Consider the following 25731-nt stretch of genomic DNA (forward strand, 5'->3'; position numbering starts at 1 on the left):
AGTTTTCTAAAGACATATCATTATAAATGAGAGCGTTTTCTAAAGATATAATCTATAATCTCACTATAAAGAGATAGTTTTCTAAAGACATAATCTCATTATAAACCAAGATTGTTTTCCAAAAATATAATCTCATTATAAAGCTGTTCCACAGTGAAGTTAATTATAAATCTGTATGAGAGTCTCAGCAGGACACACACACACACAGACACACACACAGTGACACACACACACACACAGTGACACACACACACACACACACTTTAATAGAAGACCAGTGTAGAATAATTAATCTAAGGCCGAAGGTGAAGAACAAGAACCTGGATTACCGTGACGAGCTTCTGTTATTAACGCAGCTCGCTGAGCGCGGGATTAGAATAATTATCATTCTGTGTTTATGGAAATGTGAGATTATTCACAAAATCCTGTGAGTGAGATTACTGAGACGTAACGAGATGAGGAATAATCTGCTGCTGATGATGATGATGATGATGATGTTTGTTTGTTTGTTTGAGAGGAAAAGTTTTCGATAACAAGTCACAAAGAGACCAAAACAAGACAAAGACGCCCCCCAGTGGACAAACTCACTCTGACATATAATCTCATCATAAACATAGTTTTCTAAAGATATAATCTCACTATAAACTAGATTGTTTTCTAACGATATAATCTCACTATCAACGGGACTGTTTTCTCAAGATATAATCTCATTATTATAAACAAGATCATTTTTCTCGAGATATAATCTCATGATAAACGAGATTATCTTCCAAAAGGTATAATCCCATTATAAAGGAGACAGTTTTCCTATAGATATAATCTCCTGATAGAGATTATTTCTCCGATTTCATTTCCAGCAGAGCTGTTTTTGCAGTGTCTTCTGTCACACACACACACACACACACACACACACACACACACACACACACACACAGTGACACACACACACACACACACACACACACACACACACACACACACACACAGATTACCTCAGGGCTCTTGCGATTCTGCAGGATGTTTTTGTCCGTGTCTTTGGAGGCGAAGAAGCGAGTGCATCCTCTGTTCAGGTACTGCAAGGAAAGAAAAAAGAAAGATATAAACATATAAAAATATATATATAAATAAATATATATAAATATATAAACCTGTCAGAGAGTCTTCAGAGAATGATGCAATAAAAACCTCCCACAACAACAACAGTTTACAGAAAACCTGAGTTTAACACAAACACCACGAGGAGTTTAGAGAATAAAACCCCCCACGCTAACGCGTTGACGCTAACATGTTGACGCTAACGCGTTGACGCTAACACGTTGACGCTAACACGTTGACGCTAACACAGTCACGCTAACACAGTCACGCTAACACGTTGACGCTAACAGAGTCACGCTAACAGAGTCACGCTAACACAGTCACGCTAACAGGTTGACGCTAACACAGTCACGCTAACAGGTTGACGCTAACACAGTCACGCTAACACGTTGACGCTAACACGTCGACGCTAACACAGTCACACTAACACGTCGGTTCTAACAGGATCAAATTAAACGACATTGACACTGGCTAAAAACGCTCTGATTGGCTAAAGAATCTCGGAAGTGTGTCATGTTCGGAATATTCTGTGAAGTTCAAACAGAAGAAATCTCGGAAGTGTGTCAAGTTCGGAATATTCCCGTAAAGTTCGACCAGAAGAAGTCTCAGAAGTGTGTCAAGCTCAGAATATTCCGTAACGTTTGACAAGAAAAAATGTTGCAAGTGTGTTACGTTCTGAATGTTCTGCAAGGTTGAACCAGAAGAAATTTCCGAAGTGTGTCAAGTTCGGAAAAAATATTCCGTAAGGTTTGACAAGAAAAAATATCGGAAGTGGGTTATGTTCGTAATATTCCCTAAGGTTGGACCAGAACAAATGTTGGAACTTTATGTTCAGAATATTCCATAAGGTTGAACAAGAAGAAATCTCGCAAGTGTCTCAAGTCCAGAATATTTCCGGAAAAATTCAAGCAGAAGAAATCTTGGAACTGTCAAGTTCGGAATATTACGTGAGGTTGGACCAGAAGAAATCTCAGGTGTGTCATGTTTGGGAAAATTCGTAAAGTTGGAGAAGACAAAAACTTTGGAAGTGTGTCAATGTCGGAATATTCCCGCAAAGTTTGACCAGCAGAAGTCTCGGAAGTGTCAAGTTTGGAATATTCCGTGAGGTTGGACCACAGGAAATCGCGGAAGTGTCATGTTTGGGATATTCCGTAAGATTGGACTAGAAGAAACCTCGCAGGTGTGTCATGTTTGGGAAAATTCGTAAAGTTTGGAGAAGAAAAAAAAACATCGTAAGTCTGTCAAGTTCGGAATATTCCCGTAAAGTTTGACCAGAAAAATCTCGGAAGTTGACCGCTAACTTAATGAATCGTCTCTTGCTACGACAGCAGAATCCTCTCTCACACTGACAGAAAGAGTTTTCCAAACAAAGGCAGAGACAGTGTCCTGATGTCCTGATGTCCCAGGTGTCTTCTATGAAACATTCTGTTGACGTCCATCTGTTGAACGGGGACTCGTCGTCCATCTGTTTGACGGGGACTCGTCGTCCATCTGTTGAACGGGGACTCGTCGTCCATCTGAACAAGAGAAGCTGTGAACGCCTGGGAAATCCATGTCAGAGCCGTCATTCCCTGCTTCCAGCTGGAGAAGACGCCATGACAACAGATCACCATCGATTACTGAAGGGGGGGGGGGGGGGGGGGAGGAGAGAGGGAGGAGGGGGAGGAGCCTTTTGTCGCATATGCAAATGTAATTATTGAGACGAGTTGGAAACATCACAAGAGTTCAGTCTCATCAGACGCTGAGAAAACAAAGATGTGACTCAGGGAAATCTGGGATTGATTTCTCTGTCCGGACACGACGGATTATTCCCAGCTCAACTCGCTTCAATACATTTTTGTTTCTTATACCAACCTGACAGAATATTCCAAACTTCGCAGAAAACTTTCCCGAAATCAACAAACTTCCTCAATCTGTTTTCTGTCCAAACCCAACGAAATAGTCCGAACTTGACGCACTTCCAAGATTTTTCTTTTCCATAAGAACCTGACAAATTATTCAGAATCTACCACACTTTGCACATTTTTTCCTGTCCAAACACAACAGAATATTCCAAAGTCGACACACTTCCCAGATTTTGTTTTCTGAATATGCCGAAATTGACACGCTTCCCAAATTTCTTCCCGTTTAAACCCAACAGAATATTCAAAATTGACTCTTTACAGCACATCCCGGATTTTCTGTTTCCAAAGTGAACGGAATATTCCGAACTCAACACGCTTCCGAGATCCGTTTTCTGTCCGAACCCGATAGAATATTCCAAACTCGACACGTTCCGAGATAAACTTTTCCCATTTGAGCCTGACAGAATATTCCCAATGTACTGTTCACCGCACTTCCCAGTTTTTGTTTCCGAAGCAAACAGAATATTCCGAACTTGACACGCCTCCTATACAGGTTTTTTTTCCTGTCCAAACCTGACGGAATATTCCAAAAATTGACACATCTCCCGATTTTTTTTCGTGTTAGAACTCGACAGAATATTCTAAAATTGACTCTTTACAGCACATCCCAGAAATTTTTGTTTCCAAAGTGAACGGAATATTCCGAACTCAACACGCTTCCGAGATCCGTTTTCTGTCCGAACCCGATAGTATATTCCAAACTCCAAACGCTTCCGAAATAAATTTTTCCCATTTGAGCCCGACAGAACATTCAAAATGTTATGTTCACCGCGCTTCCGAAGCGAACAGAACATTCCGAACCCGACACGCCTCCTATACGTTGTTTTTTTTTTTTTGCATGTCCAAACCTGACGGAATATTCCAAAATTGACCGTTAACCGTACATTTTTTTGCTTTTCTAGAGTGAACAGAACATTCCAAACTTCCCAGATTTTTATTTTTTTTAACCAGACTTTTAAATGCACGTCATGAGCTCACCACATCTTGAACCCTGCATTACCTTCACTCGCTCTCATGCGCCGTGAGTTTAGAGTATAATACGAAAATAATACGATTTTTGTACGAGTTCAGCTTCTAACGGGAACAAACTTCACGACATCGGCGTTGGCTAAAAACTCTGGGAAGTGTTTCAGGTTGGGAATATTCTGTCGGGTTCGAGTCGGAAACAGAAAACCCCCGCGATGACTGTGAGCCGCTACGCCACCGTGTGGTTAAGTATGAAAACATGAATTGTGTCGAGTTATTCTCTTTACTCTGATCCGACTGAAGCCGTGAGGCTCAGTTACTCTGCGACAGAATAAAGAGTCGATAAAGAGAATTAAAATATTGACGGAGCGTTTGACGGACGGTTAGTGAGGAGATGCCTGAGGTGAGAGGGTGAACGTTCTTCTCTGATGAAGAAGAAGAAGTGAACGTGACACTAAAGTGCACTCTCATGGTTCATGTTTGAACACAGCTGCTCTCTCTGTGTGTGTGATGGTGCAGTGCTGCCCCCTGGTGTCAGTCTCACCAAAGCTCAGCCACAGTATTTCATTGTTTTGTTTCTACATGTTATTTATCTCATATGTTCAGCACTTTTTTCTGTTCCTGTGTTAAAACACGTCACGGTTTTAACATCGATTGGTTCGTTTGGTCTATTTTGTGACTTCTGCACAATAAACACGGCTGTTTTTCTGATATTTAATCACGTAAAAGAGTCATCAGAGAAGCTGAAGACGCCTCGCGGTTAAAGATGGAGACGCCAATATCGGAAAGGCCCAAAATCCCAGCATCGGTATCGGCGAGTCCTGGAGTCCCAGCACCGATACGATACCGCGTAATTTATTAGAAATAGGAATCGGATTTTTAGATTATTAGAGCATTATTTTAGAGCATCCAAATTGTTTTATTTAATTGACTTTTTATCTTAACTTTTTAATTTTTATTCATTTCTTTGTTTGGTTTTTAATTTCTTTGCTTTACCTCATGCAATTATATACGTGTACAGCGTGTATATATATTAATATTTCATTGTATTTTCAAACTTAATTTGTCTTCATTCAAATTTTTTTTTTTTTTTTTTACAGTATATGTGTATACCCCCCTTGTCTTGTGTATTGGTAAGAGTGTACGTATGTGAGGTTTTTATGTGTCTGTACTGTATTGTTTAAAGTGTCAGAAAATTAATAAAGAGGGTTTAAAAAAAAAAAAAAGAAATAGGAATCGGAATTACTCGTTAGCTCTGACACAGTTCTTCTTCGTCGCTCTTAAAACAGTTGCGCCGTTTTAGAGGCACGAAGAAGAATTGATCGGCTGACGTTAGCTGAGGAGCTTAAGTTTAATCAAAGGAATTTATTTCTCTATTTATTTAGTTAAGTTGCTGTTGCGCTCCTGTTCCATACTGTTCAATTTAAAATATAAATGGCTTCCATTTGCTGTATTCATTCGTGTTTTTAAAAGGTACGCGGTATCGGAATCCGTATCGGGAGGGAAAAACATCTCCAGATTAAAGATGAGACAGAGATTAAATTTCTATGCGATCGTCTTTTCTCAGTTTTATAGTAAATTAAAGATCAGCCTCACGTCTGCGTCTCCTCCTCTGACCTCCGTCTGCCATCACTCATTTTAAATCAGGTGTCGCGCGGTGGCTCGGCGTGAACCTGAGGCTCGTAAATATAACCACGACGAGGACGACGGCGGCGATGATGATGATGATGGACGTGTCGGAGTCAAACGTGCTTACAAGTTAAAGGGCGACAGCGTTTAAAGTCAGACAGAAACACAGAAGAAACCATGTTCCTCTGGACGAGCGCACACTAGAGTGATTGACAGCCGACGTCGTCCAATAAGAGCCCGGTTATAAAAAGGTCGCAATTTTAGATTTCCCACCGTCAAATCAAACACGACGCTTGGTCAATTCAAGTCACGTTCAGGGCAAAGGCGACTTATTTTTAGCAACTTTCTACGCTGTAAGGACTAGCGGTGGGCACGTTAGCGCGCTAACGACGGTTAATGGCGCCAACGTTAGCGCACGGCGCCGTTTCCATGATGACTGACCGGACAAAGACGCGCGTGACGTTATGTTAACGTAACGTCCCGATTGTTAAAATGAGTCTCTAACGCTAACGTTTCTGTAGAGGAAGCGTGTTTACGTCACGTTTACGTCACGTTTACGTCACGTTTACGTCACGTTTACGTCACGTTTACGTCACGTTTACGTCACGAAAAAGACACGTGTGACGTCAGGTTTACGTAACTCCCGATTGTTAAAATGGTGTCAACGTTAGCACACGGCGCCGTTTCCACAACGACTGCCGGGCAAAGACGCGCGTGACGTTATGTTTACGTAACGTCCCGATTGTTAAAATGGTGTCAAAGTTAGCAAACGGCGCTGTTTCCACGACGACTGACCGGAAAAAGACACGCGTGACGTCATGCTTACGTAACTCCCGATTGTTAAAATGAGTCTCTAACGCTAATGTTACTGTAGAGGAAGCGTGTTTACGTCATGTTCACGTCATGAAAAGACACGCGTGACATCATGTTTACGTAACGTCCCGATTGTTAAAATGGTGTCAACGTTAGCACATGGCGCCGTTTCCATGACGACTGACCGGACAAAGACGCGCGTGACGTCACGTTTACGTGACTACCCGATTGTTAAAATGTGTCTCTAAAGTAACGCTAACGTTTAAAAACGGAGGCACGCGTACGCAGTTACACAGGTGCGCTAACGTTATTTGTAGCGCTGCTCTTTTCCATCTAAGAAAACAGACCGCTCCAGTTCCACTGTAGGCTAACGCTAACTGGCGCTAAAGGAGCGAACACAGCTAACGGAGCTTACTGCTAAGCGGTGCCTGGACTCCGGCGTCACGGCGCGTGAACATGACGTCACGCGCGTCTATTTTCCGGTCAGGCGTCGTGCGTTAGCCTAGCGCCCACCGCTAATAAAGACACTTTATGTAGGGGGCCCGACATGGATCCTTGCGGGACGCCACGTTTAAATGATAGCTTGTAAAAAAGAAACAAATAAAACATGTCAATATGGGCGGAGTCTTCGCGTGTGAACCGTGTACGTGCTGTCCAAAAGTAGGCGGAGCTTCAATGCCGTACTGTTAGCATTTAAAGTTGTTAGCATTTAACAAAACCGAGGGCAACGCCAGCTCACAGAAAACACCAGGTTTAACCGTTTTTGTTTGTTTAAAACATAAAAACTCCCTCCTTCTCCCCCCTGCTGCATCCATCCATCCATCCATCCATCATCCATCCATCCATCACCCTGCAGCGTCATCCATCCATCCCCGTCCGTCTGTGTGATTCACGGCTCAGATCAATCTTTCATACCCTGAACGTGTCCGGGGAGCTGAGGTAAAACTTCTGCCTGATTTCCTCCGGCGCTCCGGCGCACAGTCGGTAGAAGATGTGATAGTTTCTTTCTTCGGAACTCTGACGGCAGATCCTGGACTTTTCCAGCAGGTAGTGAGAAACGAAACCACCCACGACGATGTTCTGACGGAGAAGAGACAAAGAAATGTTTCTGACGTTTGCGTCATCAAAACAACAACAACAACAACAACAACAGGTTTACGGCATCTGTGAGTGTTTGTTTGTTTGTTTGTTTAAATGACATCGATTAAAAAGGTTCATCTTAGCTCATCATAACAGTGAAGATAAAGACGTGAACTTAAACTGACGTAAATATTCATCTGTGAGACTTTTGTTAAGTGGCAGAAAAAATGCAAACTATACATTTTATGACAAAACTGTGAGAGGAAATGAAATATTTTTAATGAGTTGTTTTTTTTTTTAAACGGATTTATTCTGCCGTTAAATTGGAAAAAGAACAGAGACGACACGGGAAAAATGACATAATTAATCAGAGCAGTGTGTGTGTGTGTGTGTTTAATCTATATGGTAATACAGTGATTTATAGAACATAAGCAGCTCAGCACAAAGCTGAGGTCTCATTAAAGTGAAACAGAGACTGTTTATTCACACAGATCAATACAACACAACTGTTCTGCTAAAAATAACTCTGCAACGACAAGAGAAACGACAGAGAAACGACAGAGAAACAACTGAGAAACGACAGAGAAACAACTGAGAAACGACAGAGAAACAACTGAGAAACGACAAACAACAGAAACGACAGAAAAACGACAGAGAAACAAAACAGAAAAGACAGAAAAACAACAGAAACGACAAGAGAAACAAGCAGAAAAACGACCGAGAAACAAACGACAGAGAAACTAACGACAGAAAAGACGGAGAAACGACAGAGAAACGACTGAAAAACTATAGAGAAACGATAGAGAAACAAACGACAGAAACGACAGAGAAACAAACGACAGAAACGACAGAGAAACTAACGACAGAGAAACAAACAACAGAAACGACAGAGAAACAAACAACAGAAACCACAGAGAAACAAACAATAGAAAAGACAGAGAAACAAACGACAGAAAAACAAACAGAAACGACAGAGAAACAAACAGAAACGACAGAGAAACAAACAGAAACGACAGAGAAACAAACGACAGAAACGACAGAGAAACTAACGACAGAGAAACAAACAACAGAGAAACAAACGACAGAAACGACAGAGAAACAAACAGAGAAACAAACAACAGAAACGACAGAGAAACAAACAGAGAAACAAACAACAGAAACGACAGAGAAACAAACGACAGAAACAACTGAAAAACGATAGAGAAACAAACAACAGAGACGACAGAGAAACAAATGACAGAGAAACAAACGACAGAGAAACAAACGACAAACAATGTAACTCACCTTTTCATTAAAGTGGATTTCCACAAACTTCCCAAAGCGGCTGCTGTTGTTGTTCCGCACCGTTTTTGCATTTCCAAAAGCCTCCAGCAGGGGGTTCGCTGCAGGACGAGAGGGGGACAGTTAGTGTTTGACTCCGTGTCAGCGCTCCGCCCCCTGGTGGCAGACAGAGGCGTGTCATGTATCACAGTGGTGACTCTGACCTTCTACGATCCTCTCGTCGATGGCCTGACCTGTTCCATACGAGGTCGTCAAGTATCTGAAACACAGACAAGTTAAACATGAACCAAGCTAACGTAGCTAAGATAAGATAGTCAGGCTAAAGTTTACGATATCTTTAGAGAACATGTTTACGTCTTTATCTTCACTGTGAGACAGACATTTATAACCACTCACTCTCCCACACCAAAGTCCATAGAGAAAACCAGTGATGAAGGTTTTCAAAAGCCGAATTTTACAAAATAAGACATTTGAACTTGTGGTAGTTAAGTTACTGTTTTTACTGTTATTCAACAGCTCCTGTTGTGCTGTGATGTTAAAATCAGTGGTTTTCTCTATGGGCTTTGGTGTGGGAGAGTGAGTGGTTTACAAACTTCAGTTTACACAAGGAAAAGTTTGTCTCACAGTGAAATAAAGACCCAAACATGTTCTGTAGATATCGTAGACTTAAACTGATTAATTTATTTTAATTTGATATATTTCCGCTAAGTAGCTAAAAACTGAAGTTTGTAAACCACTCACTCTCCCACACCAAAGCCACTCACTCTCCCACACCAAAGTCACTCACTCTCTCACACCAAAGTCACTCACTCTCTCACACCAAAGTCACTCACTCTCCCACACCAAAGTCACTCACTCTCCCACACCAAAGTCACTCACTCTCCCACACCAAAGTCACTCACTCTCCCACACCAAAGTCACTCACTCACTCTCCCACTCCAAAGTCACTCACTCTCCCACTCCAAAGTCACTCACTCTCCCACACCAAAGTCACTCACTCTCCCATACCAAAGTCACTCACTCTCCCACACCAAAGTCACTCACTCACTCACTCTCCCACTCCAAAGTCACTCACTTTCTCACACCAAAGTCACTCACTCTCCCACACCAAAGTCACTCACTCACTCTCCCAGTCCAAAGTCACTCACTCTCTCACACCAAAGTCACTCACTCTCCCATACCAAAGTCACTCACTCTCCCACACCAAAGTCACTCACTCACTCTCCCACTCCAAAGTCACTCACTCTCTCACACCAAAGTCACTCACTCTCCCACACCAAAGTCACTCACTCTCCCACACCAAAGTCCATAGAGTAAACCAGTGATTTTAACATCACAGCACACAGGAGTTCACAGGAGTTGTTGATCCACTGCTGCCTCCATCACTAACTTACAATGACTGATTTTAGTGAATTCAGCTTTTAAAATATTTAGTTCAAACTTAACTCAGTGACACAAAGTGACCACACGAGGCAGCAGAGGACCAGCAGCTCCTGTGTCCCTGTGAGCTAAAATCACTGGTTTTCTCTATGGGCTTTGGTGTGGGAGAGTGAGTGGTTTACAAACTTCAGGTTCCTGTTGTTAAAGTCTGTCCAACAGTGAGACAAAGACATGAACATGTTCTTGAGTTGACTGGATCCATAAACACTTAATTATCTCTTAATCTTTCAGACTAAACGGCGACGTAATAATAATAATAATCTCGTCCTCACTCACTTCAGCACAAACTTGGTATTTTCCGTCTTCCCTGCTCCAGACTCCCCCGAGACGACGATGGACTGGCTCATCTTCAGCACCTTCATGTCTCTGTAGGCTTTGTCAGCTGGACCGCGCGCACACACACACACACACACACACACACACACACACACACACACAGGTTAGATAATCTGTAAACCACAGAGAACAGTGTTCAGATTATAACAGCGTGAGTCACCGATGGCGTAGACGTGAGGCGGCAGAGTTCCCAGAGAGCGACCGCGGTACTGTTTGATGCTCTCTGGAGAGTAAAGCTTTGGGATGTCAACGTATGGATTCACCGCGATCAGGATGTTAGCGACGAACGTCTGCAGGAAGAAGAAGAAGAAGAAGAAGAAGAGATTACTTAAGATAAATCAACACATTTAAAAGTTATCACCTTTTACTGCAGGCTTTAAAACACCTCTGTGTTTAGGTCTTTATTTTAAGGTCAATAACTTTGATTTAATGACTTTTAAAACGTTAGTGAGTCTGTAACAAAGTCAGTGAAGAGAGAAAGAAAAGTCACTTCATTTACTTCACTTAGGTGAACAATTACAAACTGAGAGACGACAGAAAGGACAGAGAAACGACAAGAGAAAAGACAGAGAGACAACAGAGAAATGACAGAGGAACGACTGAGAAACGACTGAGAAACGACTGAGAAACGACTGAGAAACGACTGAGAAACGACTGAGAAACGACAAAGAAACGACAGAGAGACGACAGAGAAACGACAGAGGAACGACAGAGGAACGACAGAGGAACGACTGAGAAACGACTGAGGAACAACAGAGAGACGACTGAGAAACGACAGAGAAATGGCAAGAGAAACAACTGAGAGACGACAGAGAAATGACAGAGGAACGACAGAGGAACGACAGAGAGACGACAGGAACGACAGAGAAACGACTGAGAAACGACAGAGGGACGACAGAGGAACGACAAGAGAAACAACAAGAGAAACGACTGAGAAACGACAAGAGAAACGACAAGAGAAACGACAGAGAGATGACAGAGAAATTACTGAGAAACGACAGAGAAACGACAAGAGAAACGACAGAGAGACGACAAGAGGAACGACAAGAGAAATGACTGAGACGACAGAGAAACGACAAGAGAAACGACTGAAAAACCACAGAGAAACTACAGAGAAACGACAGAAAAACGAAAGAAACGACAGAGAAACCACAAAAACGACAGAAACCACAGAGAAACGACTGAGAAACGACGAGAGAAACGACTGAAAAACGACAGAGAAACTACAGAGAAACGACAGAAAAACGAAAGAAACGACAGAGAAACCACAAAAACGACAGAAACCACAGAGAAACGACTGAGAAACGACAAGAGAAACGACTGAAAAACGACTGAAAAATGACTGAAATCAACTGAAAAACGACAGAGAAACCACAAGAGAAACAGCAGAGAAACGACAGAGAAACTATGGAAACCATCAATAACTTAAATTTAATGACAGTAAAAACGTTAGTGAGTTTGTAACAAAGTCAGTGAAAAGAGAAAGAAAAGTCACTTCATAGTAAAGTGATGTGTCTGAGTCAGTTCCTCTATCAGCCACTAGATGTCAGCATAGGCTAACGTCAGAGGAAGAGCAAGTTCACATGAGAAAGACCACAGACGAGATGCTTTATGACATTTAAACACCAGGAAAGTGAAGAAAAATTAAAGTCATTATTAAAAAGTGTTAAAATATGTTTGTTTGAAAAATAAAAACATCCACATGTTTGTCAAATAACGTCATTACTCACATATATTCTGTCTTTGCTGTATCTCACACGCACGTTGTTGAGCAGAGTGGCTTCATTCAAGTACATCAGAGAACCTGAGACACACAATAAACAACAACAAAAACACACAACGGTTACAGAGGCAACACAACAAACAACAAACCAACACCAAAGTCCATAGAGAAAACCAGTGATTTTAGCTCACAGGGACACAGGAGCTGCTGGTCCTCTGCTGCCTCGTGTGGTCACTTTGTGTCACTGAGGTTAAGTCTAAAGTAAATATTTTAAAAGCTGAATTTTACAAAATCAGTCATTGTAAGTTTAGACTTACAAGACTTTGGTGTGGGAGAGTGAGTGACTTTGGTGTGGGAGAGTGAGTGACTTTGGTGTGGGAGAGTGAGTGACTTTGGTGTGGGAGAGTGAGTGACTTTGGTGTGGGAGAGTGAGTGGTTTACAAACTTCAGTTTCCTGCTTAAAAACTAGTAGTACTTTTAGTAGAAGTTTAATAGTACTTAAGGAGAGCTTTTAGTAGTATTTAAGGAGTAGATTAGTAGAACTTTTGGTAGTACTTAAGGAGTAATTTTAATAGTAGTTTAGTAGTACTTTTAATAGTAGTTTAGTAGTAATTTAGGAGTAATTTTAGTAGTAGTTCAGTAGTACTTTTAGTAGTACTTAAGGAGTAATTTTAGTAGAAGTTTAGTAGAACTTTTAGTAGTACTTAAGGAGTCATTGTAGTAGAAGTTTAGTCGTACTTTTAGTCATACTTTTAGTCGTACTTCAGTAGTACTTTTAGTAGTATTGAGCAGTAATATTAGTAGTAGTTTTAGTAGTACTTTTAGTAGTTAAGTACTAGTTTCAGTCAGGTTTAGTGTGGGAGAGTGAGTGATTTACAAACTTCAGTTTCCTGTTTAAAAAACTAGTAGTAGTTTTAGTAGTACTTAAGTTGTACTTTTAGTAGTAGTTTAGTTGTACTTAAGGAGTATTTTTAGTAGTAGTTTAGTCGTACTTAAGGAGTACTTTTAGTAGTAGTTTAGTCGTACTTAAGGAGTACTTTTAGTAAACAGTAGCAAACTTCAGTTTCAGTGAGATAAAGACATGAACACGTTCTTAAAGATCACTGACGTAGACTTTATGACACAAGTCTTTTGTTTTTTCCTAAAGAAAGAACACTCACTCTCCCACACAAAAGTCACTCACTCTCCCACACAAAAGTCACTCACTCTCCCACACAAAAGTCACTCACTCTCCCACACCAAAGTCACTCACTCTCTCACACCAAAGAGAGTAAATCCATAGAGTAAACCAGTGATTTTAACATCACAGCACACAGGAGTTCACAGGAGTTGTTGATCCACTGCTGCCTCCATCACTAACTTACAATGACTGATTTTAGTGAATTCAGCTTTTAAAAACCTTCACTCAGATTAACCTCAGTGACACAAAGGGACCACACGAGGCAGCAGTAGACCAGCAGCTCCTGTGTCCCTGTGAGCTAAAATCACCGGTTTTCTCTATGGGCTTTGGTGTGGGAGAGTGAGTGGTTTACAAACGTCAGTTTCCTGTTGTTAAAGTCTGGTGTTTGTGTTGTTAGCAGGTAAACAAACGTACAGTTGTCCTCCACGTGTTTGTTGACATCGTCCTCGGCGGGAAACACTTGGTTGATCGGAGCCAAAAATGTCTGAGAGGAAAAAAAACAAAAACAAAGAATGAAGAATCACACAGTGATCAGATCACAGAGAAACTCCTTTGTTCACTTTTCAGCCGCTAAACAAAGCGACTGATTAACTGATAAATAATTCATCAGATTATTTCAGCTGCTCGGCACTCCACTCGTCGTCCTGATGAATTATTTGGACGTAACGCGAGACGAGTGAAAGTTTACGGACGGAGGCGACGTGAAGACAGAGGACGATGGACACGTGGTCCACAGCAGCAGCAGCAGCAGCAGCAGCAGCAGCAGCAGCAGCACTCTGGATTATTAACCTCATCACACGTCCACAAACCCTCAGATTACTTTAGGATGATTTCTTTGTTTTAATGGAGCGAAGAAAGAAGCCGAATAATCCCACAAACCTGATTTCATTCAGAAAAAACACAAAGTTCTGACTCATCGACGATCAAAATGATCCACTCATTGATCAACTGATGTAACCCTTGCAGCCTCAGGTGTGATGAAAGGTTTCTGTTGCATCATGGGTAATGTTCTGATGATTGGAGCTGTGTGAACAAGAGAAGTGGAAGGAGAATCTCCAGAACCTTCTCCAAATGATTATGTCCAGAACCATTTCCAGATGATCCTCAGAGAATCTCCAGAACCTTCTCCAAATGATCCACAGTCTCCAGAACCTTCTCTAGACAATCCTCAGAATCTCCAGAACCTCCTTCAGACAATCCTCAGAGAATCTCCAGGACCTTCCTCTAGATGATTCTCAGAGAATATTCAGAACCTTCTCCAGACGATCCTCAGAATCTCTAGAACCTCCTTCAGACAAACCCTCAGAGAATCTCCAGGACCTTCCTCTAGATGATTCTCAGAGAATATTCAGAACCTTCTCCAGACGATCCTCAGAATCTCTAGAACCTCCTTCGGACAATCCTCAGAGAATCTCCAGAACCTTCTCCAGATGATCCACAGTCTCCAGAACGTTCTCCAGACGATTCTCAGAATCTCCAGAACCTTCTCCTAGATGATTCTCAGAGAATATTCAGAACCTTCTCCAGACGATCCACAGTCTCCAGAACCTTCTCTAAATGATCCTCAGAGAATCTCCAGAACCTCCTCTTTCAGACAGACAGGGCTCTGGTTCTGGTTCTGGCTCCATTCCTCAGAGATGATCGTCTAACTCTGTCCTGGAGTCTCAGAACCTCGGTGCCTTCTGCAGCTGAGGATTCTCAGAGAATCCCCAGAACCTTCTCCAGATGATCCTCAGATAGTGCTTTCAGACAGACACAGTTCTGGTTCTGACTCTGTTCCTCAGAAGATCCTCAGAGAATCTCTGTCCTGGAGTCTCAGAAACGTTGCAGACACCAGAGCAGCTTCTGGATCATGTTCTGCCTGAAGCTGTGAAGGCCTCGTTTCACACATTCCTCAAATTAAATCCATGTTGAACTAATGTGCGAGGGCTTTTTTTAACGACTCCCACGTGATCTTCAGAGTCTGAGCCCTGGAGGTTTGTTGGCGTTTAATCTGAACCACATTTAAAGAGACAGCGCTCGGCCAAGAAGGTGACGTTAGCATGAACGAGTCAGTCTTTCCAGTGGTGGCATGTTCCACGTTCTCTGCCCAGGCTGGACGGGTTCCACCAACGCTGAGGAGAACAGAGGAGGAGGAGCAGGAGGAGGAGCTGGGCTGATAATCTGAGACGTGATTGTCCTGAGGAACCCGACACCTCCAGGTCACGTGATCTCAACGTGTTTGGACTCAGTTCACACTTTCTTCATGAATTAAAAAAGTAGGGAAAATTAACGTGCAGAGACTTGAACGTAGCAGAGAAATCATCTGCCGAACATCTACCAAACATCTACTAAACATCTACTGAACATCTACCGAACATCTACTTAACATCTGCTGAACATCTACTAAACATCTACTGAACATCTACTGAACATCTACCGAACATCTACTGAACATCTGCCGAACATCTACCAAACATATACTAAACATCTACTAAACATCTGCTGAACATCTGCTGAACATCTGCTGAACATCTACTGAACATCTACTAAACATCTGCCGAACATCTACCGAACATAAACCAAACATCTACTAAACATCTACTGAACATCTGCTGAACATCTGCTGAACATCTGCTGAACATCTACCAAACATCTACCGAACATCTACCGAACATCTACCGATCATCTGCTGAACATCTACTGAACATCTGCTGAACATCTACTGAACATCTACTGAACATCTGCTGAACATCTGCTGAACATCTACTGAACATCTACTGAACATCTACTGAACATCTGCTGAACATCTACTGAACATCTGTCGAACATCTACTGAACATCTGCTTCTCACTCAGACCAGATAACGTCAACATATTTACTTCTATACTCTCAAGCAGTGGTGAACAACTGGTGGCTCGTGGGCCAAACCTGGTCCACCAGCATCACCATCTGTGGACCCAGAGGTTTTCTATTAAATTCTTTGAACATATTTAACATAAAAACTTAGAGTTTTCTCTTTAAGCGACAAACACAAAGAGTGTGAGAGTGTGTGAGTGTGGGTTAATATCACACTCTGCTGTTCTCCAGACGTCCACTCAGGGAACTCTGCCAGCAAGTGAACGCATCATCATCATCATCATCATCATCATCATCATCATCATCAGACACTGGCACAAACTGGCTGCAGCTGAACAGACGTGACATTGTTCTGCTTCACAGAGGAAAAACATCTCAACTGTTTCTAAACCTCTGCTGCTTTATTCTCTCTGTGGATTAACTTTGATTTCGTCGCTGCAGAATCGTCAGATAAAAGTTTAATGAGTTAATTTCTGCTCTTTTTTCAAGATAACGTTCACTTTTCACCGTTTAGGAAACACAGTGCTGAGAAACCGACAAATCAGATCAGATAAAAGCTTTCCTTAAAATGTTGCACGATACAATGTAATAAGTCTGATATTTCTGAGATGCCACAATACGATATTATCACAATATAATTTATGATTTAAGTCACGATACATCACGATATTTAAGCCACGATATATCGCAATATTTAAGCAACAATATCGCGATAATTAAGTCACAATATCGTGATATTCAAGTCACGATATATCACGATATTTAAGCCACGATATATCGCAATATTTAAGCAACAATATCACGATAATTAAGTCACAATATCGCGATATTCAAGTCACGATACATCACGATATTTAAGCCACGATATATCGCAATATTTAAGCAACAATATCACGATAATTAAGTCACAATATCGCGATATTCAAGTCACGATACATCACAATATTTAAGTCACAATATTATCACTATATTTAAACCACGATATCACAATACTTAAGGCACGATATCATGATATTTAAGCAACAATATCACGATACTTAAGCCACGATATATCACAACATTCAAGTCACAGTTTAAACATGTGGCAAAGTCACGGTGAAAATGACGGCCACATTCAAAACGGACGACTTCCTGTTGGGTCGTGGTCGTGTTTGGCCACACCCCTTTTTGAATCAGGAAGAGGAAGTGGAAGGCAGTCTGATTTCTTTATAAAGCTCAGAGTCACTCATTCAAAGACACTAAACCTTGTGTGACTTCTGTGAACTTGTCCATTACATTTAAAGAGACTCATAAACTTCACATGGTGTCATTTTTACAAAGATCAAAGAGCAGAGGAGGAGGCGGAGCCAGAGGAGGAGGAGGAGGAGCCAGAGGGGGAGGAGGGTAATAAATGTCACCTCACCACAAACATATGATGTTAGAGGCTAAAAATACAAGTAATTATCAACAACATTAACGTGGATCATTGAAATAAACGTCTGAAACAGCCACAGTCGAGTATTTTATCGACTCACAGCAAACACAAATCAATGAGGACGCTCTGTTTGCTCAGAGGCAGCGTTACCGTGGTGACGGACAGACTCTCAGTGACATTAAAAGCTTTGCTGAGGCCAACAGACACTCAGACACTCAGTGAGAGCGGGAAAGTGAATTAATGAGGACAAAAACGGGGGATAATCGAAGCTGAAGCGCTAAAGAGCTGAAGAGCTACTCCACTTTGAAACAGTGAGGCTGCAGTAACCTGCTGTGACCTGCAGGTGGACCAGTGAGTCTGTGAGCACGCTTTAATGCTGCTGAGGAGACGCGTTTAATCATTAACACAATGCTAATGCTGCTGCTGCTCATGCTGCTCGAGCTGCTGCTAAAGCTGCTAATGCTAATGCTGCCGCTGCTAATGCTGCTGCTCGAGCTGCTGCTGCCAATGGTGTTGCTGCTAATGCTGCTGCTGCCAAAGCTAATACTGCTGCTGCTGAAGCTGCTAGAAAAATTTGATTTAATAAAGTTATCTTAGATTCTACGTCATCTGGTTCATATTCACAACATCTCATTTTCAACGAGGAGAAACAGAATCAATGTTACAAGAAAATTAGCATTAGCATTTATGAAAAATGTAAATTTAGAAAAACTTGTTACAAATATCAACATTTTTCGAAATTGTACCTCATTTTTGTAACTTTACTTTTTGCCTATGTTAAAAAAAAATTTAACAAAAATTTAACAAAATTTTTTTTTACAAAAAAGTTCATAATCAAAAAATCTAATTTTACAGAGCCCTGTAAGTTGTATTAAAAAGTGACTAAATATGTAACTTTTTTTTATTTTTTTATTTACTAAAACCTGTTGTTACTCATATTAAATATATCACAAATGTAACTAAATGTAATTTGACAAAATTATAACACATTTTTAAAAGTTACCAAAAAAAGTTAACAAAATGTGGTAATATTATAAAAACTTGTGACCGACTTCACAAAACAATACGTTACCAAAAAAACACAAAAATTATACAAATCACTAGGACTGTGTGTGTGTGTACCTTGCCCTTCTGTTTCAGAGGTTCTATGGTCAGACTGTCGGCTCCGATGTCCACGATGGTTCCCAGCTGGAACCCGTCTGCTGGGTGAGGAGCCCACACTGGCTTATTATCCTCCATCTCACAACACTGAAGACTCTGGAGGACGAGAGACACAAACTGAGTTAAAATAAAGAAAAGTATAGAATAAAAGTATAGAACAATATCTTTATCTTCACTGTGAGACAGACTTTTCTGAAGTTTGTAAACCACTCACTCTCCCACACCAAAGTCACTCACTCTCTCACACCAAAGTCACTCACTCTCTCACACCAGTCACTCACTCTCCCACACCAAAGTCACTCACTCTCTCACATCAGAGTCACTCACTCTCTCGCACCAAAGTCACTCACTCTCCCGCACCAAAGTCACTCACTCTCCCGCACCAAAGTCACTCACTCTCCCACACCAAAGTCACTCACTCTCCCGCACCAAAGTCACTCACTCTCCCGCACCAAAGTCACTCACTCTCTCACACCAAAGTCACTCTCTCTCACACCAAAGTCACTCACTCTCCCGCACCAAAGTCACTCACTCTCCCGCACCAAAGTCACTCACTCTCCCGCACCAAAGTCACTCACTCTCTCGCACCAAAGTCACTCTCTCTCTCACACCAAAGTCACTCTCTCTCTCTCACACCAAAGTCACTCACTCTCCCACACCAAAGTCACTCACTCTCCCGCACCAAAGTCACTCACTCTCTCGCACCAAAGTCACTCACTCTCCCGCACCAAAGTCACTCACTCTCCCGCACCAAAGTCACTCACTCTCCCACACCAAAGTCACACACTCTCCCACACCGAGGTCACTCACTCTCACACACCAAAGTCACTCACTCTCACACACCAAAGTCACTCACTCTCCCGCACCAAAGTCACTCACTCTCCCGCACCAAAGTCACTCACTCTCTCGCACCAAAGTCACTCTCTCTCTCGCACCAAAGTCACTCACTCTCACACACCAAAGTCACTCACTCTCCCGCACCAAAGTCACTCACTCTCCCGCACCAAAGTCACTCACTCTCCCACACCAAAGTCACTCACTCTCCCACACCAAAGTCACTCACTCTCCCACACCAAAGTCACTCACTCTCCCACACCAAAGTCACTCACTCGCCCACACCAAAGTGTGATTTTAACATCACAGCACACAGGAGTTCACAGTAGTTGTTGATCCACTGCTGCCTCCATCACTAACTTACAATGACTGATTTTGTCAATTCGGCTTTTAAAAAACTTCACTCAGATTAACCTCAGTGACACAAAGTGACCACACGAGGCAGCAATCACTGGTTTTCTCTATGGGCTTTGGTGTGGGAGAGTGAGTGGTTTACAAACTTCACTTTACACAGTGAGATAAAGACGTGAACGTGTTCTTAAACATATCGATAGCGACTTAAGCCGACGTGTGTTTTATTATCTGAGTGTTTCCCAGAAACAGTAGGGGGCGTGGCTTCCTGCCAGACGGGAAAACCTCTCGATGAGAGAGTCGAGAGGGTTATTTTCTCCCTGGGAATTTCAGAATAATCACCTCCGACAGTCACTTTAGTGTCTGAGCCGCTCACTGAGAGACTATCACAATCGTTAATCTGTCATTAATCTGTCGTTCGTGCGGGACAAACGTCTCTTTTAACAGCAGCAGCAGCAGCAGGTTTCATCTCCGTGTGACAATTAGGTCATGTTTGTTTACGTCACAGAGGTCACAGAGGTCACAGAGGTCACAGAGGTCACAGAGGTCAAACACACTGTGTGCCGTCGTTTCTTTAAAGATGAAAATGATCAAAAACAAGACGCAGGAAAACGAGCTACAACTTTCCCTGAGAGCTAAAATAATCCAGAGATTATATGAAGCAGAGTGTGTCGCTGCAGCACTTTGTGATTGTGAGACGACGACTGTGTTCACACACAAACACATGATTGTTGTGTGTGTGTGTGTGTGTGTGTGAGGGTGAGGAGCCTTCATCATCATCATCATCATCAGGTCACGAGGGACGTTGCGTTCACTGAGCGTCACGGACTTTTACTGAGTGTAAACTTTACAATGATTTTACTGTGAGTTTGTGGTGACTTCAGCAGAGGTCAAAGGTCGAGCCCGTGACGGCGTTTAAACATTGACAGGAGTCACGCAGTCTGACAACGATAAAAAGAGAAGAAGAAGAAAAGTCACGTGAAGCTAAAGAGTTAAAGAATAAAATAAAAAATAAAAAACGCTGCTTCAGCAAAATCAAAAGATTCTGAACTCATTCAAGAGGAGTTTAACTCAGTTTTAGTCATTTTCAGACTTTTATTTTGAAAGGGACTGAATCTTAAAGTCCACCATAAATCTTTAAGACCACGTTCACGTCTTTATCTCACTGTTACACTGAAATTTGTAAACCACTCACTCTCCCACACCAAAGTCCATAGAGAAAACCAGTGATTTTAGCTCACAGGGACACAGGAGCTGCTGGTCCTCTGCTGCCTCGTGTGGTCACTTTGTGTCACTGAGTGTAGTCTAAATGAAAAATTCTATGGACTTTGGTGTGGGAGAGTGAGTGACTTTGGTGTGGGAGAGTGAGTGACTTTGGTGTGGGAGAGTGAGTGACTTTGGTGTGGGAGAGTGAGTGACTTTGGTGTGGGAGAGTGAGTGACTTTGGTGTGGGAGAGTGAGTGACTTTGGTGTGGGAGAGTGAGTGACTTTGGTGTGGGAGAGTGAGTGACTTTGGTGTGAGAGAGTGAGTGACTTTGGTGCAGGGAGAGTGAGTGATTTTGGTGCAGGGAGAGTGAGTGACTTTGGTGTGAGAGAGTGAGTGACTTTGGTGCAGGGAGAGTGAGTGACTTTGGTGCAGGGAGAGTGAGTGACTTTGGTTTGAGAGAGTGAGTGACTTTGGTGCAGGGAGAGTGAGTGACTTTGGTGTGAAAGAGTGAGTGACTTTGGTGCAGCGAGAGTGCTAATTACGTGTCAAACTGTCAATACCTCATTCCAGCACACTTTAAAATCCTGCACTGTCTCTTTAAAGGGTGCAAGTCACACACACACACACACACACACTGAAGTCCACAGTTCAGAACAGTAAAACTGTGGTAACAGCAGAGACAGAAACACTGAGGTTTGAATATTTAAGAGCAATAAACTCAAGTCAAAGTCCTACACACACACACACACACACACACACACACACACACACACACACACACACAGGAATACACACACACACACACACACACACAGGAATCCACACACATATCAGCGGTCCTCACTGTTGCTATGGTTACAGGCCTCACCTCCATAATAACATCATTATGATGGGTTTGGTTCATTTACATGAGGATGTGACGCAACACTTAGACACTGAGGACACAACTGAGGACACAACTGAAGACACAACTGAGGACACAACTGAAGACACAACTGAGGACACAACTGAGGACACAACTGAAGACACAACTGTGAGGACACAACTGAAGACACAACTGAAGACACAACTGAAGACACAACTGAGGACACGAGTTTGTTTTCACACAAACAGAAAACTGAGCTAGCTGCTGTGTCCATGTGACTGTGTGTGTGTGTGTAACAACAACAACAAAGTGGACTGAAGCTCCGCCCCCTTGACTGAAGCTCCGCCCCCTCACAGTGAGTGTGTCAGTGGACTAAAGCTCCACCCCCTCACAGTGACTGAAGCTCCGCCCCCTCACAGTGACTGAAGCTCCGCCCCCTCACAGTAACTGAAGCTCCGCCCCTCACAGTGAGTGTGTAAGAGGACTGAAGCTCCGCCCCCTCACAGTGACTGAAGCTCCGCCCCCTAACAGTGAGCATGTCAGTGGACTGAAGCTCCGCCCCCTCACAGTGACTGAAGCTCCGCCCCCTCACAGTGACTCTCTGCTGTGGTCTGTGGCTGCTCAACGTGTCCTGACTGATATATAATACAGCTCATATTCTCTATTATAAAGACTGAGGAGGAGGAGGAGGAGGAGGAAGAGGAGGAGGAAGAGGAAGAGGAGGAGGAGAGAGGAGGAGGGAGGAGGAGGAGGATCAGAAACATGAGACTATTGTGTGACAGCAGCAGGTAAAGTGTGTAAACTCTCACTGACTCTGATGCAGTGAGAGTTTGTAAAGCCCTCACTCTCCCACACCAAAGCCCTCATCAATGTTAACTTTTCCATTAGCAAAGCAAATGTTGACGTTTTAGGAGCCGAATAAACAAAAGAGTCCGGTTTTAAATCAATGACACATTATCAAAATAGTCCACACATAATAACAAGTGTGTTGGAAAAGGAAAAACACGTCCACACACTGCTGCTCATGCTAACGGCAGCAGCTACGCTAACATTCACATGTCTATACTGCTGTGACAGTCACATGACTGCAGCCTCTCCATATCCAGATAATCCAATCAGCACGCACACGCACACGCACGCACACACACACACACACACAGTCTTTGAGGATCATCTCCCGAGGAGAACTTTGATCCCAGAACTTCCTGTGACAATAAAACCACTTCCTGTTGTAACGTGAAAAGTTTAAAGTCCTCTCAGATGACGGGAACGCACACTTTTTAATTTAAAGGGACAGTGCAGGGTTTTTCCGCTTTAAAGGCAGAGTACGCAACTCCTGCATAGCAGCGAGGGATCATGGGAATTATTGCCTTTTTACGGCGAGAGACGTAAATACACGCTCGCTGGTTACCGATGATTTGTACGAAGTTTAAGTTTAAGTCAATTAAATCAACAAAACTTTATCTCACTGTTAGACAGGAAACTGAAGTTTGTAAACCACTCACTCTCCCACACCAAAGCCCATAGAGAAAACCAGTGATTTTAGCATCACAGGGACACAGGAGCTGCTGGTCTACTGCTGCCCCGTGTGGTCACTTTGAGTCACTGAGGGAAGTCTAAATTAAATATTTTAAACGCCGAATTTTACGAAATAAGACATTTGAACTTATGGTAGTTAAGTTACTGTTCTTACTTGTTATTTAACAACTCCTGTGTCCCTGTGATGTTAAAATCACTGGTTTTCTCTATGGGGTTTGGTGTGAGTGTTTTTGAGTGAAAAAAACCTGACTTTAGCCACTGAATAAAAGACTCAAGTGATAAAACACACTTCAGATTAAGTTTACGACATCTTTAAGAACATGTTCACGTCTTTATCTCACTGTTAGACAGACTTTAACAACAGGAAACTGAAGTTTGTAAACCACTCGCTCTCCCACACCAAACCCCATAGAGAAAATCAGTGATTTTAACATCACAGGGAGACAGGAGTTGTTGAATAACAGTAAGAACAGTAATTTAACTACCATAAGTTCAAACGTCTTATTGTGTATAATCCGGCTTTAAAAATATTTAATTCAGACTTCCCTCAGTGACTCAAAGTGACCACACGAGGCAGCAGTAGCAGCTCCTGTGTCCACTGTGAGCTAAAATCACTGGTTTTCTCTATGGGCTTTGGTGTGGGAGAGCGAGTGGTAGGTTTATAAACTTCACTTTCCTGTTGTCAAAGTCTGTCTAACAGTGTGTGAAATAAAGACGTAAACGTGTCGTACGACAAAAACTTAGCTCAGGTGTTTCAAAGCCAAACGCAAAAACAAACGGACGACGTCCATTAACAGTGAACTGGAACAAACACAATGACCACTGAGGGCCTCTTATATAACAACACACACACACACACACACACACAAAGAGCACAGCAGCACTTTATCATCTTCATCATCATCATCATCATCATCACAATAACCACAGAGGACAAACACACCAGCAGCAGCAGCAGCTTCACAAGGCTGTTGTTCTCATGCAAAACATGTCCATTGATCCTTGTTCCCAGGCTTCAGCTGTGTGTGTGCGCGTGCATGTGTGTGTGTGTGTGCGCGTGCAGGCCGCAGCCGTGTGTGTGATATATCTGACATATTGGATGTGCAGCCTCGCTGTGTCATGAACGCACCACTGAACACTGTTTCCTCTCAGGCTTGTGCTAAGTGCTGCCTACACACACACATACACACAAAATCTCACTCCTGAGCCGAAACCCCATTGAAAATAAGTGAAATTTTACATTCGCCTCGGTGAAATCACCCCGCGGTGCGACACGAACAACGAATCATCACTTTAATCAGCTTTGGGGAACTCTTCTCGTCAATTCGGCTCGAGTTTAATCACCGAGGAACCGGCAGTTTATTCGTAATCTAACTTTTTAAATGTTGCCTGACGTTGGTTTCAGCTAAGCTCTCGCACTAGCATACACACCCCGTGTAGACGTAAGAGCGAGAGGAGGTAAAAGGTGAGTGTATTCAAATAAGTTGGGAATTCGCCCATTTAAAGACTGGTGCAATAAGCCGAATTCTACCACGTTATACGTTTTTGTCAAAACACGCATTACGCGTCGCAATTCCGCAACAGGTGCCGCTAATTAGCACCGGCGGATCTTAAATCACGGGTAAATGTGAAGGAAGTCCGGCGTCGCCTCGGCTCAACAAAGCCAGGGGAGGAAAAACACGCACGGTCGAAATGCGTTTAAAACCCCGCAGGAATGTGAATAAACGCGGTGTTTTAAGCGTGAGCTAAACCCCCCCCGCGGTGTCGAGGATTTGCGCCTCGGCACTGCGGGGACTGTTGTGACAGTTAGCGGCTGCTAGCACCGGGACGCTGCTCTGGCGCTGTAGCCCGTCTGCTAGCTAACATCGCCGGCTCGAGGAGCTCAACGTTCCCGTCGCCGGAGACACTCACCTCGGTCTGCGGGTTAAAGTCCCGGCGGCTGTCGCCGTGGAGGAGGCCAAAAATAATAACAATATTAAAAATAAAGATACTAATTGATATAAAATCCCTGTGGGAAAAGAAAGAGGAGCCGAGCCGCCGGTGTCTCCCGCTGATAGGTGTCCGCTCCGGCAGCC

General features: G+C 42.8%; 1 protein-coding gene across 1 annotated transcript in view; it reads right to left on the minus strand.

Annotated features, from left to right (window-relative positions):
• The window catches only part of myo6a (myosin VIa), an 82785-nt gene extending 57082 nt beyond the window's left edge, over window positions 1-25703 (minus strand). Inside the window, exons 1-10 of the mRNA XM_083898930.1 lie at window positions 25568-25703; window positions 18822-18956; window positions 13862-13931; window positions 12275-12348; window positions 10705-10834; window positions 10485-10590; window positions 8972-9027; window positions 8772-8869; window positions 7323-7487; window positions 993-1073 (exon numbers count right to left, since the gene is read on the minus strand). Of these exons, the coding sequence (XP_083755056.1) occupies window positions 993-1073; window positions 7323-7487; window positions 8772-8869; window positions 8972-9027; window positions 10485-10590; window positions 10705-10834; window positions 12275-12348; window positions 13862-13931; window positions 18822-18938 (897 nt within the window). The 5' untranslated portion in view covers window positions 18939-18956; window positions 25568-25703. The remainder of the gene's footprint in view (window positions 1-992; window positions 1074-7322; window positions 7488-8771; window positions 8870-8971; window positions 9028-10484; window positions 10591-10704; window positions 10835-12274; window positions 12349-13861; window positions 13932-18821; window positions 18957-25567) is intronic.
• Between the last annotated feature and the right edge of the window lie 28 nt (window positions 25704-25731).

The sequence above is a fragment of the Microchirus variegatus genome, assembly GCF_963457635.1.
Source record: "Microchirus variegatus genome assembly, chromosome: 12".
In the NCBI taxonomy this organism is placed as follows: Eukaryota; Metazoa; Chordata; class Actinopteri; order Pleuronectiformes; family Soleidae; genus Microchirus; species Microchirus variegatus.